Below are 15238 nucleotides of genomic sequence, written 5' to 3' on the forward strand. Positions count from 1 at the left end.
TAGGAAATGTCCAGAACAGGCAAATCTATAGAGAAGGTTGACTGCTGGAGGCCCTGGGGAGGGACCAATGGGGAGCCTCTAAAGGGCCCATCTTGGGTCCAGTGGCCATTCCTGGGCCAGTCAGCTTGGCCAGGGGATGGGGCCACATGGCACCCACATTAAGCAAGGCCCATTTTGTAAGTAGGGGCTGTTGAGTGATAGGCACCGTGGGGGTGTCCACATCCACTCCTCAAAGTATGGTCCTGGACCTAGCAGTACCACTATATCACTGGGCAGCTTCTTAGCAATACAAAATCCCAGGCCTTGTCCCACACCTAAGGAATCAGAATTTGCATTTTATTTATTTTCAATTTAAAAAATTTTTTTGAAGACAGTCTTGCCCTCTCACCCAGGCTGGAATGCAGTGGCACAATCTCGGCTCACTGCGACCTCTGCCTCCTGGGTTCAAGCAATTCTGCCTCAGCCTCCCAGGTGGCTGCGATTATAGGTGCCTGCCACCGTGCCCGGCTAATTTTTGTATTTTTGGTAGAGACAGGGTTTCACCATATCAGTCAGGCTGGTCTGGAACTCCTGGCCTTAAGTGATTCACCCACCTCGGCCTCAAAGTGCTGTGATTACAGGCATGAACCACTGTGTCCAGCCAAATGTAGTAGTACTTAAAAACAACATAAAAATCTCTCTGTTTCTGTGGGTCAGGAGTTTGGGTATGGCTTAGCTGGGTGCCTCTGGCATACAATCTCTCACAGGGCTGCGATCAAATTGTGGGCTGGGGATGCCATTAGCTAAAGGCTCAACTTGGCAGGTATCCTTTCTAAGCTCATATGTGTGTTGGCAGTCCTTGGGTACTCACTGGCAGCTGGTAAGAGACAGTTCCTCAAAACGTGGACCCCTTTACAGGGGCAACTGTAGTGGACTGAATAGTGTATCACCCCAAAATTCATGTTTGCACAGAAGCTGAGAATGTGACCTTATTTGGAAATAGGGTCTTTGCAGATGTGATTAAGAGGAGTTCATACTGGATGATGTTGGGCCCTAAATCCAACCACTGGTGTTTTAATAAAAGGAGAGGACACAAAGACACACACAGAGAAGGCCATGTGATGACAGAGGCAGAGCCTGGAGTGATACAGCCAAAGAATGCCACAGAATGCCAAGGACTGTCTGGAGCCACCAGAAGGAAGGAGTCTTCCCTGTAGCCTTCAGAGGGAACATGGCTATGGCTTTGCTGACCCTTTTTTTTTTTTTTGAAATAGTGTCACTGTTTCCTGGACTGGAATGCAGTGGTGTGATCATGGCTCACTGCAACCTTTCTGCCTCCTGGTTCAAGTAATTCTCCTGGCTCAGCCTCCAGAGTAGCTGGGATTACAGGCACCCACCACTACAACTAGCTAATTTTTTTTTGTATTTTTAGTAGCGACGGGGTTTCACCATGTTGGCCAGGCTGGTCTCAAATTCCTGACCTCAAGTGATCTGCCTACTTTGCCCTCCCAAAGTGCTGGGATTATAGGAGTGGGCCACCGTGTCTGACCTCTGCTGATACATTGATTACAAACTTCTAGCATCTGGAACTATGAGGATGAATTTCTGTTGTTTTAAGCCACCCAATTTGTGGTAATTTCTTACAGCAGCCTTAGGAACCAAGTGAGCCGGCTTCCCTAAGAGCAAATGAGTGAAAGTCAGAGAGTGCCCTCCAATGGAAGCCAGAGTGTTTCTGTAACCTAATCTTGAACATGACACCCCTGGATCAGAAACAAAGCACTTGATCCTGCACAGTAAGGGGATTACACAAGATCATAAAGATCAGGTGAGCATCACTGGAGGCTGTGAACCAGGGCTGCCTCACCAGCAAAAAATGGAGGAATTTAATTGGAAGAAACCTCTTCCTTCAGGGTTCTGCCTTCTCCATTCATTGATTCCTTCAATAGATGAATTTATTAAGGACCTACAACGGACTGGGTATAAGGGACATATGACCAATAAGACAAATAAGATTCTTTCTCTTGTTGAGATTATTTAGTTATAGGATAATAGGAACATCTGATTTAGATTAGGAAAGGAGGATATGGGCAAGTCATGTCTTTCTAAAAAAACATTATCAAGAATGAAGCTGAGGCCAGGCGTGGAGGCTCACACCTATAATCCCAGCACTTTGGGAGGCTGAGGTGGGCGAATCACCTGAGGTCAGGAGTTCAAGACTACCCTGGCCAACATGGCGAAACCCTGTCTCTACTAAAAATACAAAAATTCAGTGTGGTGGTGGGTGCCTGTAATTCCAGCTACTTGGGAGGCTGAGGCAGGAGAATCACTTAAACTCAGAAGGTGGAGGTTGCAGTAAGCTGAGATAACACCATGGCACTCCAGCCTGGGGGACAGCAAGACTGTCTAAAAAAAGTTGAAGAATGAGTAGAAATGAGGCTGTGTGTGTGTGTGTGTGTGTGTGTGTATTAGGAGGGAAGGGAAGAGTGAGTTTCTAGGTAGTGGGAAAGTACATGCAAATAAGTAAGTTGAGCAGCTAGACTAAAAGCTGCTTGAGGGCAGGGACCTTGTCTCTTCACCTCCGCATCTCTATTACACAACACAGAGCCTGGCAGAGGGAGAGAAATTCTTACTGGATGAAATGAATGAATAAATCCAAGGCATCTTCCATAGGTTGGTACAAAAACAATTGCAATTTTTGCTATTACTTTTAAATGGCAAAAACCACAATTACTTTTGCACGCATATTTCCTGTTACAGATGTCAATTCAAGTCATTTGAAAATTTTCTCTCAAAGTTCAACAATGGATCATTGCTCCTACTCACATTAGGTAGCATAGGCAAAGCTACTAGAACAAAAGACTCAAAGTAGGTAAAAGGTCAACACAAGTTTGTTTATTCCCACATAACAATAAAGAGTCGATATTTAGGTCAGTAAGGCACAGTTCTCCACTCAGGAATCTCCCATCTTCAGGCCTTGCCTTCTCCAGAGCCTGGTCACCATCTGCTTCCAGTTGGCAGAAGGAGTAAGAGCACAGGGAACACCTGTTGGAGGTCTGTATGGGCCAGGCCTGGAAACTGTGCACACCTCTTCTGCTCACTTTCCACTGGGGAGAGCACAGGCACAGAGGCACGCTTATTTTACTTGAGGAATGCAGTGTTGGTGTATGACCGACAAAGAAAACAATAATTCTGGTAGACAACTAAGTCTCCACTCCAATATTCAATTACTTACTTGACTTATGCTCTGGGATGTCTCAAATTAACCTAGATAGAAAAGAACTCTGGATCTTCCACCTCCATAAAGGCTTCACTCACTGAATGGCATCATTATCCATCTAGTTGCTTAAACATACATGTGAAAGTTATCCTTGGTCTGTTTCTTATCCTCCCCTTCCACATCTAATCCTTCAGGAAGTCCTGACAATGTTACCTCCAAAACATGTCTTAAATCCATCTTCTCAGCCAGGCACCGTGGCTCACACCTGTAATCCCAGTACCTTGGGAGGCCAAGGCAGGTGGATCATTTGAGCTCAGGAGTTGAAGAGCAGCCTGAGCCCATCTCTACAAAAAAAACCAAAAAATTAGCCAGGCATGGTGGCATGAGCCTGTAGTCCCAGCTACTTAGGAGGCTGAGGTGGGAGGATCACTTGAGCTCAGGAGGTCTAGGTTGCAGGGAGCTGTAATCACGCCACTGTACTCCAGCCAGTGAGACCCTGTTTCAAAAAAAAAAAAAATCCATCTTCTTTACACCTTTACTGCCACTTCCTTAGTTCAGACAGTGTAATAATCTCTCATCTGTATTATTCTCCAATAGCCTCCTAATAGATCTCCCTGTTTCCATTCTTGCTTGCCTATATTCCATTCACTAGACAGCAGAGTGATTTTTTTTTTGATACAGAGTTTTGCTCGTCGCCCTGGCTGGTGTACAGTGGCATGATCTCGGCTCACTGCAACCTCCATCTCCCGGTTTCAGGCAACACCCTTGCCTCAGCCTCCCGAGTAGCTGGCACTACAGGTGCATGCCACCACGCCCAGCTAATTTGTTGTATTTTAGTACAGACGGGGTTTCACCATGTTGGCCAGGATGGTCTCAGTCTCCTGATCTCGTGATCCGCCTGCCTCGGCCTCCGCAAAGTGTGGAATTACAGGCGTAAGCCACCACACCCGGCCCAGTGTGATCTTTTAAAACAAATTTGATCACACCACTCTTTAGTTTAAAACCTTACAATAGCTTAGAATAAAATCCAAAGTCCTGATTATGACCCCCTCCGCCAAGCAACATATGATGCAGCCCCTGCCCACATCTCCAACCTCATCCTTTTCATAATTTTTTTTTCTTTTTTTGAAATAGAGATGGGGTTTCTCCATGCTGGCCAGGTTGGTCTCGAACTCCTTCCTGACTTGGAGAGTAGGTGATCTGCCCGCCTTGGCGTCCTGAAGTGCTGAGATTACAGGCATGACCCACCGCGCCCGGCATCCAACCTCATTCTTCCTTTATTAGTCTCCTACTTGCTCTACTCCAGCTACAATGACCTTCTTGCTGATCCTTGAACACATTTAGCTTATTTCCACCTTAAAACGTTTGCCTATCTGCTCAGAAATCTTTTCCTTGGATTTCCAATAGCCAGCCTTTTCTCATTCCTCAGGGGTCTCAGCTTAAATGTTACCTCAGAAGAGACCTTTCTTAATCACCTAATACGAAGCAGTCCCCACATTCAGTTATTCTCTTACCTCAGCATCCTGTTTCCGTTCTTCTTAGCATCAGGCTCGGGCTTTCCTACTTCCTTTTCCTGAAAGAACCATGAGCCGGTACCGTGTCTTGTTCCCACTGTTTCCCCAATGTCTAGTATATTTGGCACAGACTGATGTGCAATTAATAAGTGAATGAAGAACCACTGTGAGGCGATTAGTCAAAAGCTCTTGCAAGGCCCTTTGACAGGTTATCAGTGGAGAGTAGGGAGCGCAAACCTGGGTTCTCATTCTATGCTTGACCACTTCTCGGCTGTGCACAAACTAGTCCAGCTCTCTGAGCCTCAGTTACCTAAACTGCAAACTAGGGATGGGAACATTCATACGTCGCAACGCCAAATGGCTACACTGTAAAGATGAAAACAGGTAATGCAAAGAACTCCACGTAAGGTTAATGCTCCGTAAACAGAGCTGCTACTGCTATTATGTACTCTACACAATCCTGCTCCTTTACGGCAGGACTCTCGTGCTTCAGTCGTCTCTTCTCTTTCCTGGGTCGACCTCCACCGATCCTCTCTGAAGAGCCCTTACCAGGCGTGAATCTCCGCAGCTAGGATAAAGGATGAGGCCCCAACGCATGCGCACTCAAGCGTGTCCGGGAGCGACCTCCAGAGGCCCAGCCCAGTCCGGTCGCCCATGACGTCATTAGTGCAGCGCCTCCGCCGCGGAAGGCCCGGGGGCCAGTCCTGCATGCGGCGCGTCTTAGGGAGGCCCAGGCCAGCGCCTGCAAGTCGGGTGCACGGCTCGGGGGCGGCTCGGAAACCACAGCGGAAGGCAGCGAGGGGCGCGTGGGGCCGTGGAGTCACGAAGCTGGGCGACGGGAAGGGCTGCCCGGAGCTCCCGCGGGACACAGCGCTTGCGTGAGGGCGGCCGGCGGGGCTGCCCGGCGCGGGTGTCCCGGCGATGTGTGGCGCTGAAGCGGTGGCGGGAGCAGCGGCGGCGAGCTCTGCTTCGGCTTCGGCTTCGCGGAGGTGCAGGCGGCGGAGGCGGAGGCGCAGGCTCCTCCTTAGGAGCTGGCGAGCCCCGGCCTAAGCGGCGGCCCCGCGAGGCCCCTGCATAGTGCCCCAGGTCGAGGCCCTCCCCGCCTCGCCCTACCCCGGGAGCCTGCCTCCCCTGCCGGGGATGAGGCTAGGAGGCGGCCGCGCGGGGCCCAGCACAAAGGCTTGTCCCCAGGGGCCGCCGCCTCTGCCGCTGCTGCTGCGGCCAGCCTAAAGCCGCCCGCCGAAGCAGAGCCGGCACCGGGGCCCTCATCCCTACCGGTCCCCAGGGGCGGCTGCTGCCCGTCGCCCCGAAGCCCAGGGGCCCGAGTGCCGAGCCCTTTGCTCCCTCGGTCTCGCGGGGACAGGGCGGCTGAGCAGCCTCAGCTCTTCGCGGCTGCGGGAGCCCCACGGAGCATGTCGGAGGAAAGCGACATGGAGAAAGCCATCAAGGTAAGGGGGAGGTGCCCCCTCTTCCCCTGCTTTGTCCTGTGGCGTTCTTCTCGGCTCCAGCCCCAGAAAGCGGGGAGATTTTGCAGTGAGATTTTCGAGCGACTCCCGGGTTTCGGCCTCCCTCTGATTCCGTGGACTGCGCTTTACAGCTCTGGGGCCAAGGGTGTGGGTGTGGGTGTGTGTCCGACTCCCTCCAGCTTTCCTGGTGTGATTTGCGCTCAGCTAGAACGAAGGTGAGTGGCGCGGAAGTACTATCAAGTGTCAATGAATGGGACGAAGAGAGCCCTGCTGCTGCTACTCATTTCGATCGTTCCCCGAGGGCCGCCAGCATTTGCTTCCGGATGGTCTGCAGCGCTTGGAGAGTTGGAATTTATCCATTCCTCCCGTTTTGTTTGAAATCTGCTTTCTGGAAATCTGCAGTTTTGGAAGAAGGTGGTTTGCCGTACAAAACCTGTCCTTTGGCGAATAGGTTGTCCTCGTTTTTCCGTGTGTTGTCCCCTTTTTCTTTTTCCTCTTCTATCTCCTAGGAAGCATTTTTACTTAGGAAGAATTAACAGTTCCTGCGACTTAACTGCGCTTAAGCCAAAAGAAAAGCAAATGTGTGTTGGAAAATTGAACAAATAAAATAAGCTTTCTAAAACCTGTTTTTCCATTTTTTTTTTTTTTAAAGAAAGGCACATTTTGCCCACTAAGGGCCAGTTATCTGTCTTGACAGCTGTAGCTAAGAAATTAGTCTTATGAAATTAAACACTGACGCTTAAAGTTTGATGTATTATTTATTTGGCAGTGTTAAGTCAACCCAGTGCATTGAATAATTTAATTTTATCCTGAAGGACAGGCATTTATTGGCAGCTTGGGGTTATTTTCTCCTTCAAGACAGTGACTATTACTAGTAACTGATTGAGAAGTTACCCTTCTACCAATTCTTTGGGTGCTGTATATAGTTTCTCCAAATCATCAAGTCATTTTAAGGAAACTTAACCCTTTAAAGGAGGCATCAACATGTAACATATACATTAAAGAAGACCAAGTTTTAAATTATAAAAATAAAGGTTCTAAAAGACTGCTTTGTTACATCCTTTTCTTTTGGTTTGGGATTTACTGGACAGGGGCATGATTTGCTGACTGAAGTTATTTAATTGGGTTGTGAATCAAAGTGTATGTGGCCAGTTTTTAAACATTGTGCCAGATGGTGTGCTAGACACAAATGGTACAAGCCAGACTCCTAGATGTCCCTGTTCTCATGTAGCATATATTCTAGAGGGCAGAGTTACTGCCAGGTGGTTTTAATTAAGTGTGGAAAGGGTGAGGAGTACTATGTTAAATAGGTTAGTCTAAGGAGGTCACACGGTGTAGAGTTCTGGCGGAAATGAGGGAGCAAGCCACCGGTGTCTCAGGGAAGAGTAAAACAGGCAGTGGGAACAGCAAGGACAGACCTTGAGGCAGAAGCAGGTATAGTGTGATGTAGGAATAGCAAGGTGGCTGGAATGCAGTGGGTCCGTGGAGATGACATAGAGCAGCAATGGGAAGCATGGCACTTAGGGCCTTGTAGGCCATCGGAGGAACTGGCTTTGACCCTGATTAAAAGTGGAACTATGGGAGAGTTTTGAGCAGAAGAGAGACATAGTTCCAGGGGACGAGTATACAAATAGGACAGCAGCATTACTTAGTGGTTATAGTCTCTCTAGGTAGACTGTTGAATCTCAGCCGTTTTTTTTTTTTTTTGAGATAGAGTTTCACTCTGTCACCCAAGCTGAGTGCAGTGGTGCAGTTGCGGCTCACTGTAGCCACCTCCTTCCTGGTTCAAGTGATTCTTGTGCCTCAGCCTCCGGAGTAGCTGGGATACAGGCATAAACCACCACACCCAGCTATTTTTGTATTTTTAGTAAAGATGGGGTTTCACCATGTTGGCCAGGCTGGTCTGACCTCAGGTGATCCACCTGCCTGAGCCTCCTAAAGTGCTGGGATTACAGGCGTGAGCCACTGCACCCGGCCCAGGTGCAGTGTTTTATTAGCCCTCTGTCTTTGAGGCCACTTCACTTCTGTCTCCTTAGTTTTCTCACCTGTTGATGGGATAAAAGCACTTCCGAGCTCATAGGGTTTTTTTTGTTTTTTTGAGGATTAAATGAGCACATATACCCAAATGTGTTTATAATAATACCTAGGCCAAGCTCGGCGGCTCGTGGCTGTAATCCCAGCACTTTGAGAGGCTGAGGCAGGCAGATCACCTGAGGTCAGGAGTTGGAGACCAGCCTGACCAACATCACGAGACATCCCCCCCCCCCCCCCCCCCCCCCCCCCCCCCGTCTCTACTGGTGGCACATGCCTTAATCCCAACTACTCAGAAGGCTGAGGCAGGAGAATCACTTGAACCTGGGAGGTGGAGATTGCCACGAGCTGAGATCACACCACTGCACTCCAGCCTGGGTAACAGAATGAGACTCTATCTCAAAATAATAATAATACCCAACAGCAAGAGTTCAAGGAATATTAGCTCATAGCAACTTATGCTTTAGAAAGAATTGTTTTCTTCACTTGACTTTTGCCCAGCCCAATTTTCTTAAAATTTTTTTAGCTTTTCTTCACTCAAAGTACTTGATGGGTCACTGGTGAATCATTATACTAATTGGGGCATGTCCAACGAACACCTATTGGTGGAGTGGAAAATATCTGAACTGACAACCAGTACTGACTAGGATGTACTACTCTGGAAGCAAGCCAGCATTACATCAAATAAACATTTAGTCTGTGGCATTGTGTTGGATTCACTGTTTTGCTGTCTTTGAGGTGTTCATCAAATGGTGAGCACTGAGACAGACCTGTAGTGTTCACCTGGAAAGCTGTTTTCCTGGCCTCCAGCCACAGCACTTGAACTCCTGCTGCCAGACTACCTGAGAGTGGACTGATTGGACTTTAAGATCTCATCCTCCCTTATCCGTGGTTTTGCTTTCCTCAGTTTCAGTTACATACGGTCAACTGCAGTCTGAAAATACTAAATGGAAAATTCCAGAAATCAACAATTCATAAATTTATTTTTATTTTTTTGTAGAGACGGGGTTTCACCATGTTTACCAGTATGGTCTCGATCTCTTGACCTGGTGATCCACCCGCCTCGGCCTCCCAAAGTGCTGGGATTATAGGCATGAGCCACCGTACCCGGCATATTTATTTATTTTGAGACAGAGTCTCTGTCACCCAGGCTAGAGTGCAGTGGTGCAGTCTCAGCTAACTGCAACCTCTGCCTCCTGGGTTCAAGCAATTCTTCTGCCTCAGCCTTTTGAGTAGCTGGGGTTACAGGCATACACCACCATGCCCAGCTAATTTTTGTGATTTTAATAGAGATGGGGTTTCACCATGTTGGCCAGGCTGGTCTCGAACTCCTGACCTCGTGATCTGCCTGCCTTGGGCTCCCAAACTGCTGGAATTACAGGCATGAGTGACTGTGCCTGGCCCTCATAAGTTTCAAATTATGCACTGTTCTTTGTAGTGTAATGAAATCTCTTGCTGTATTGCCTGGGACATGAATCATCCCTTTGACCAGCATGTTCACACTGTATATGCCTCCTGTCCTTTAGTTACTTAGTAGTCATCTTGGTTATCAGAAAAAAACAGTATATATAGGGTTCAGTACTATCCAAGGTTTCAGGCATCCACTGGAGGTCTTGGAAAATATCCCTTATCTGTAGAAACTACTGTACTCTTAAAATTTTAGGATAAGAGGCTGGGCATAGTGGCTCACGCCTGTAATCCCAGAACTTTGGCAGGCCAAGGCGGGTGGATAATTTGAGGTCAGGAGTTCAAGACCAGCCTGGCCAATATTGTGAAACCCATCTCTACTTAAAAAAAAAAAAAAAAAGAAAACCAAAAAATTAGCCCGGTGTGATGGCGGGTGTCTGTAGTCCCAGCTACTTGGGAGGCTGAGTCAGGAGAATTGCTTTAATCCATGAGGTGGAGGCTGCAGTGAGCTGAGATCACTCCACTGTACTCCAGCCTGGGTGTTAGGGTGAGACTCTCAAAAAAAAAAAAAAAAAAAAAAAAAAAAAAGATTTAGGATAAGGTCAAATGGCTATAATTGGACTCTCTATCTTCACCTGTATCTCTATTCCCCTAGCCCCATGACTTTGCCATGCCCAAGACACTTAGCTAAACCTGGAGAGCGGGCATTTTGGGATTAGAGATTCTTACATACTGTACTGCAGCCTGGGTGTTTTATAATTATATATAGCAAGTCATTAATACTTGATGAACTTGGTGAAAATCCATTTCCTTAGTTTTTAAAATTAAAAAAATGTAATATAGTTTGTACATCATAAAAATACCCCCAGTGTAAATGTACAATGCAGTAATTTCTAGTAAATTTGTTATATTTAGTTTTTGAGATGGAGTTTTGCTCTTGTCGCCCAGGCTGGAGTGCAGTGGTGCAATCTTGGCTCGCCTCAGCCTCCCAAAGTACTGAGATTACAGGTGTGAGCCACTACGCCCAGCCAACTGATAGAGTTGTGTAGCCATCGTCACAGTCTGGTATAGAACATCTCCATTCCTTCTAGAAAGTTCCTTTGCCTGGTTGTAGTCATCCCCTGTTCCCATTCCTTGCCCGTTACACCCACTGATTTGCTTTGTCTCTATAGTTTTTGCCTTTTCTAGAAATTATAAATTAATGAAATCACTTACCAGTTTTATGTGTTTAATTTCTTTTTTCTCTTTCTCTCTTTCTCTTTCTTTCTCTCTCTCTCTCTCCCTCCTTCCCCCCCCCCCCCCTTCTCTCTTTCTCTCTTTCTTTCGAGATGGAGTCTTGCTCTGTCACCAGGCTGGAATATAGTGGCCCAATCTTGGCTCACTGCAACCTCCACCTCCAGTACAAGCGATTCTCCTGTCTCAGCCTCCTGAATAGCTGGCATTACAGGCATCCGCCATTATGCCCAGCTAATTTTTGCATTTTTAGTAGAGACAAGGTTTCACCATGTTGGCCAGGATGGTCTTGATCTTCTCACCTTGTGATCTGCCTGCCTTGGCCTCCCAAAGTGCTAGGATGACAGGTGTCAGCCGCTGCGCCCGGCCATGTGTTTGGTTTCTTAGCAGATTTCTCAGGTTCATCCATGTCGGTGCATGCTTTAGTAGTTCATTTTTTATTGAGGAGTACCTTTTTTTTTTTTTTTTTTTTGCGGTGGAGTCTTGCCCTGTTGCCAGGCTGGAGTGCAGTGGCCAATCTCAATTCACAGAAACATCCACCTCCCGGGTTCAAGTGATTCTCCTGCCTCAGCCTCCCTAGTAGCTGGGACTACAGGCATGTACTACCATGCCCAGCTAATTTTTGTATTTTTAGTAAAGACAGGGTTTTACCACATTGGCCAGGATGGTCTCAATCTCTTGTCCTCATGATCGGCTTCCCAAAGTTCTGGGATTACAGGTGTGAGCTGCTGTGCGTGGCTGAGCAGTAATCTTTATTACTTATCCATTCTCAGTTAATGGACATTCAGATTATTTCTAGTTTTTAGCTGTCATGAATAAAGTGATAAAACTGTACAAGTTTTGTGTGAATATATGTAATTCTGTGTAGATAGCTAGGTGTAGAATAACTGGGCAGAACAGTAAGCTTATGTTTAACTTTTTAAGAAACCACCAAACTGTTTTCCAAAGTGGTTGTACCATTATACATTCCCACCGGCAGTGTTTGAAAGTCCTAGTTTTTCTACCATCTTCACAAATATTTGGTATTTTCAGTCTTCCTATTTTCGTCCTTCTGGTGGGTGTGTACTGGTATTATGGACATATTTTTACATGCAGATTTGCCATTTGTGCTTCTTTTCTGGTGAAGGGACAATTCCAATCTTTTGCCCTTTTTTTTTTGAGATGTAGTCTCACTTAGCCACTAAGGCTGGAGTGCAGTGGTGCGATCTCAGCTCACTGCAACCACCATCTCCTAGGTTCAAGTGATTCTCTCGTCTCAACCTCCTGAGTAGCTGAGATTATAGGCACCCGCCATCATGCCTGGCTAATTTTTATATTTTGGTAGAGATGGGTTTTCACCATGTTGGCCAGGCTGGTCTTTAACTCCTGACCTCAGGTGATCCACCTACTTTGGCTTCCCAAAGTGCTAGGATTATAGGCATGAGCCACCACACCCAGCCTGTTTTGCCCATTTTATTTTATTTTTTGAGATGGAGTTTTGCTTTTGTTGCCCAGACTGGAGTGCAATGGTGTGATTTTGGCTCACCCCACAACCTCCGCCTCCCAGGTTCAAGCAATTCTCCTCCCTCAGCCTCCCAAGTAGATGGGATTACAGGCATGCGCCACCATGCCCGGCTAATTTTGTATTTTTTAGTAGAGATAGGGTTTCTCCATGTTGGTCAGGCTGGTCTCAAACTCCTGACTTCCTCCTGAGGTGATCTGCCCACCTCAGCAGACTCCCAAAGTGCTAGGATTGCAGGCATGAGCCACCATGCCTGGCCTCTTTTGCCCATTAAAAAAAATTTTTTTTTTAGATGGAGTCTCACTTTGTCACCCAGCCTGGAGTGCAGTGGTGTGACCTTGGATCACTGCAACCTCTGCATCCAGGGTTCAAGCGATTCTCCTGCCTCAGCCTCCTAAGTATCTGGGATTACAGGTCTGCGCAATCATGCCCAGCTAATTTTTTGTATTTTTAGTAGAGATGAGGTTTCACCATGTTGGCCAAGCTAATCTCGAACTCCTGATCTCAAGTGATCCCCTCACCTCACGCTCCCAAAGTGCTGGGATTACAGGCGTGAACCACTATGCTTGGGCTAAAATTGGTTTCTTTGCCTTATTGAGTTATAGGATTATTTATTTACTTACTTATTTATTCATATTTTTAGAGATGAGGTCTCGCCATGTTGCCCAGGCTGGTCTTGAACTCCTGGCTCAAGCAGTCTGTCTGCCTCAGTCTCCCAAAGTGCTAGGATTACAGGCATGAGCCACTGCACCTGGCCAAGAGTTTTTTTGTTGTTTTGTTTTGTTTTTTTGAGTCAGAGTCTCACTCTGTCATCCAGGCTGGAGTACAATGGCGCGATCTCAGCTCACTGCAGCCTCCGCCTTCCGGGTTCATGTGATTCTCCTGTCTCAGCCTCCCAAGTAGCTGGGACTACAGGGGTGTGCCACCACACTCAGCTAATTTTTTTTGTATCCTTTAGTAAAGACAGGTTTTACTATGTTAGCCAGGATGGTCTTGATCTTCTGACCTCATGATCTGCCCACCTTGGCCTTCTAAAGTGCTGGGATTACAGGTGTGAGCCCTGTGCTGGCTATATGCAGATTTTCGACTGTCCAGGGGGTCAGTGCCCTCAACTCTTAGGTTGTTCAAAGGTTAAATGTATTATCTATGAGCTTTCCATTTCTTTAGGGCTTCTTCAGTTTCCCTCAGCAGTTTCTAGTTTCCAGTATATAAATCTATAAATCCTGCCCTTCAATAAATTTATTTCCTTTTTTTTTGTCTGAGACAGAGTCTCATTCTGTCATGCAGGCTTAACTGCTCCCAGCCTAGTAATTATTTTCATTATGAAATAAAAGGGTACAGGTCAGGTGCAGTGGCTCATGCCTATAATCCCAGCACTTTGGGAGGCCAAAGCAGACGGATCATGACGTCAGGAGATGAGAACATCCTGGCTAACGTGGTGAAACCCCGTCTCTACTAAAATAAAAAAATTAGCCAAGCATGGTGGCGTGCGCCTGTAGTCCCCGCTACTCCAGAGGGTGAGACAGGAGAATCATGTGAACCCGGGAGGCGGAGGTGGGAGAATGATTTGAGCCCAGGAGTGCTAGGCTACAGTGAGAAATAATCACACCACTGCACTCTGGCCTGGGTCACAGAGTGAGACCCTGTCTCTTGGCTTTTTTTTTTTTTTTTGAGACGGAGTTTCACTCTGTTGCCAGGCTCCAGTGCAGTGGTGTGATGTTGGCTCACTGCAACCTCTGCCTCCTGGGTTTAAGTGATTCTCCTGCCTCAGCCTCCCCAGTAACTGGGACTACAGGCACGCGCCACCACACCCAGCTAATCTTTGCATTTTTAGTAGAGATGGGGTTTCACCATGTTGGGCAGGATGGTCTTGATCTCTTGACCTTGTGATCTGCCTCGGCCTCCCAAAGTGCTGCGATTACAGGTGTGAGCCACTGCACCCAGCTGAGACCCCTGTCTCTTAAAATAAATAAGTGAGTGAATGAATGAATGATTGAATTAAATTCTTTCTTATCTAAAAGTATACAGCAATAGAGGCTAACATGCAATGGTTACCCAAGAATTCCATTAAAACTCATTAAACTATAGAGGCTCTATTCTAAACTGCTGAAAGTTATTTATATCGGAAATATACTTACATAATGAACATGACAGAATATGTCTGTATACTGTTGGAAATTAGATGTTTACTATGATATTTATTAGTATTTGAACTTTTAACTCCCAATTTATTCAGTTATTCCAATAATTTAATCAACTTGTTCAGGGATATTGGCCTCTAGAGGATGACAGCATATATCTGGCTAATCTTTCTAGAATCTCATAAAATATGCTTGCCCAGACCGGCTGAGGTGGCTCACTCCTGTAATCCCAGCACTTTGGGAGGCCAAAGGTCAGGAAATCAACATCATCCTGACTAACATGGTGAAACCTTGTCTCTACTAAAAATATAAAAAATTACCTGGGTGTGGTGGCAGGCACCTGTAGTCCCAGATACTTGGGAGGCTGAGGCAGAAGAATCGCTTGAACCTGGGAGGCAGAGGTTGCGGTAAGCCGAGATTGCACCACTGCACTCCAGCTTGGGCAACAAGAACCAAACTCTGTGTCAAAAAAAAGAAAAAACAATGTGTGTGTGTGTGTGTGTGTATACATATATATATTTGACCATTGTAGCAAAGAGGCATTTAGTAGTTGATGCATTTTGAAAAAAATATTTTCCTCTCAGATCCCCCCAAAGCATTGATTGTCTAAGTATATGAACCTTGTAGGTGAGCTGAATAATTTCTTTTTATCTTGACGTCTTTGCTTTCTTGTTGGAAAATTGGAAAACAATGTCTAACAGAGTCATGTAGACAAAATGTCTAGTTATAAAGCCCTGGAGAACACAAAG

General features: G+C 46.6%; 2 protein-coding genes and 1 long non-coding RNA gene across 5 annotated transcripts in view; 1 reads left to right on the forward strand and 2 right to left on the reverse strand.

Annotated features, from left to right (window-relative positions):
- Positions 1-2849: 2849 nt before the first annotated feature.
- LOC103795416 (putative uncharacterized protein encoded by MAPKAPK5-AS1) lies at positions 2850-6311 on the reverse strand. Its single transcript, XM_078337348.1, is given in 2 exon segments — positions 2850-3692; positions 4711-6311. A coding segment is annotated over 1 exon segment (420 nt). The 5' UTR covers positions 6155-6311; the 3' UTR covers positions 2850-3692; positions 4711-5734.
- LOC128928617 (uncharacterized) lies at positions 2857-5285 on the reverse strand. The gene is made up of 2 exons (XR_008473984.2): positions 4884-5285; positions 2857-3486 (listed from the first exon to the last, which is right to left on the reverse strand). It is a non-coding gene; the product is annotated as an uncharacterized LOC128928617 (long non-coding RNA).
- Positions 5617-15238, forward strand: part of MAPKAPK5 (MAPK activated protein kinase 5) — a 34669-nt gene continuing 25047 nt past the window's right edge. For all 3 annotated transcript variants that reach the window (XM_017976383.5, XM_002753020.7, XM_035257663.3), the window contains exon 1: positions 5617-6158. In XM_017976383.5, the coding sequence (XP_017831872.1) occupies positions 6123-6158 (36 nt within the window). In that variant the 5' untranslated portion in view covers positions 5617-6122. The remainder of the gene's footprint in view (positions 6159-15238) is intronic.

Source organism: Callithrix jacchus, chromosome 9, assembly GCF_049354715.1.
Source record: "Callithrix jacchus isolate 240 chromosome 9, calJac240_pri, whole genome shotgun sequence".
In the NCBI taxonomy this organism is placed as follows: Eukaryota; Metazoa; Chordata; class Mammalia; order Primates; family Cebidae; genus Callithrix; species Callithrix jacchus.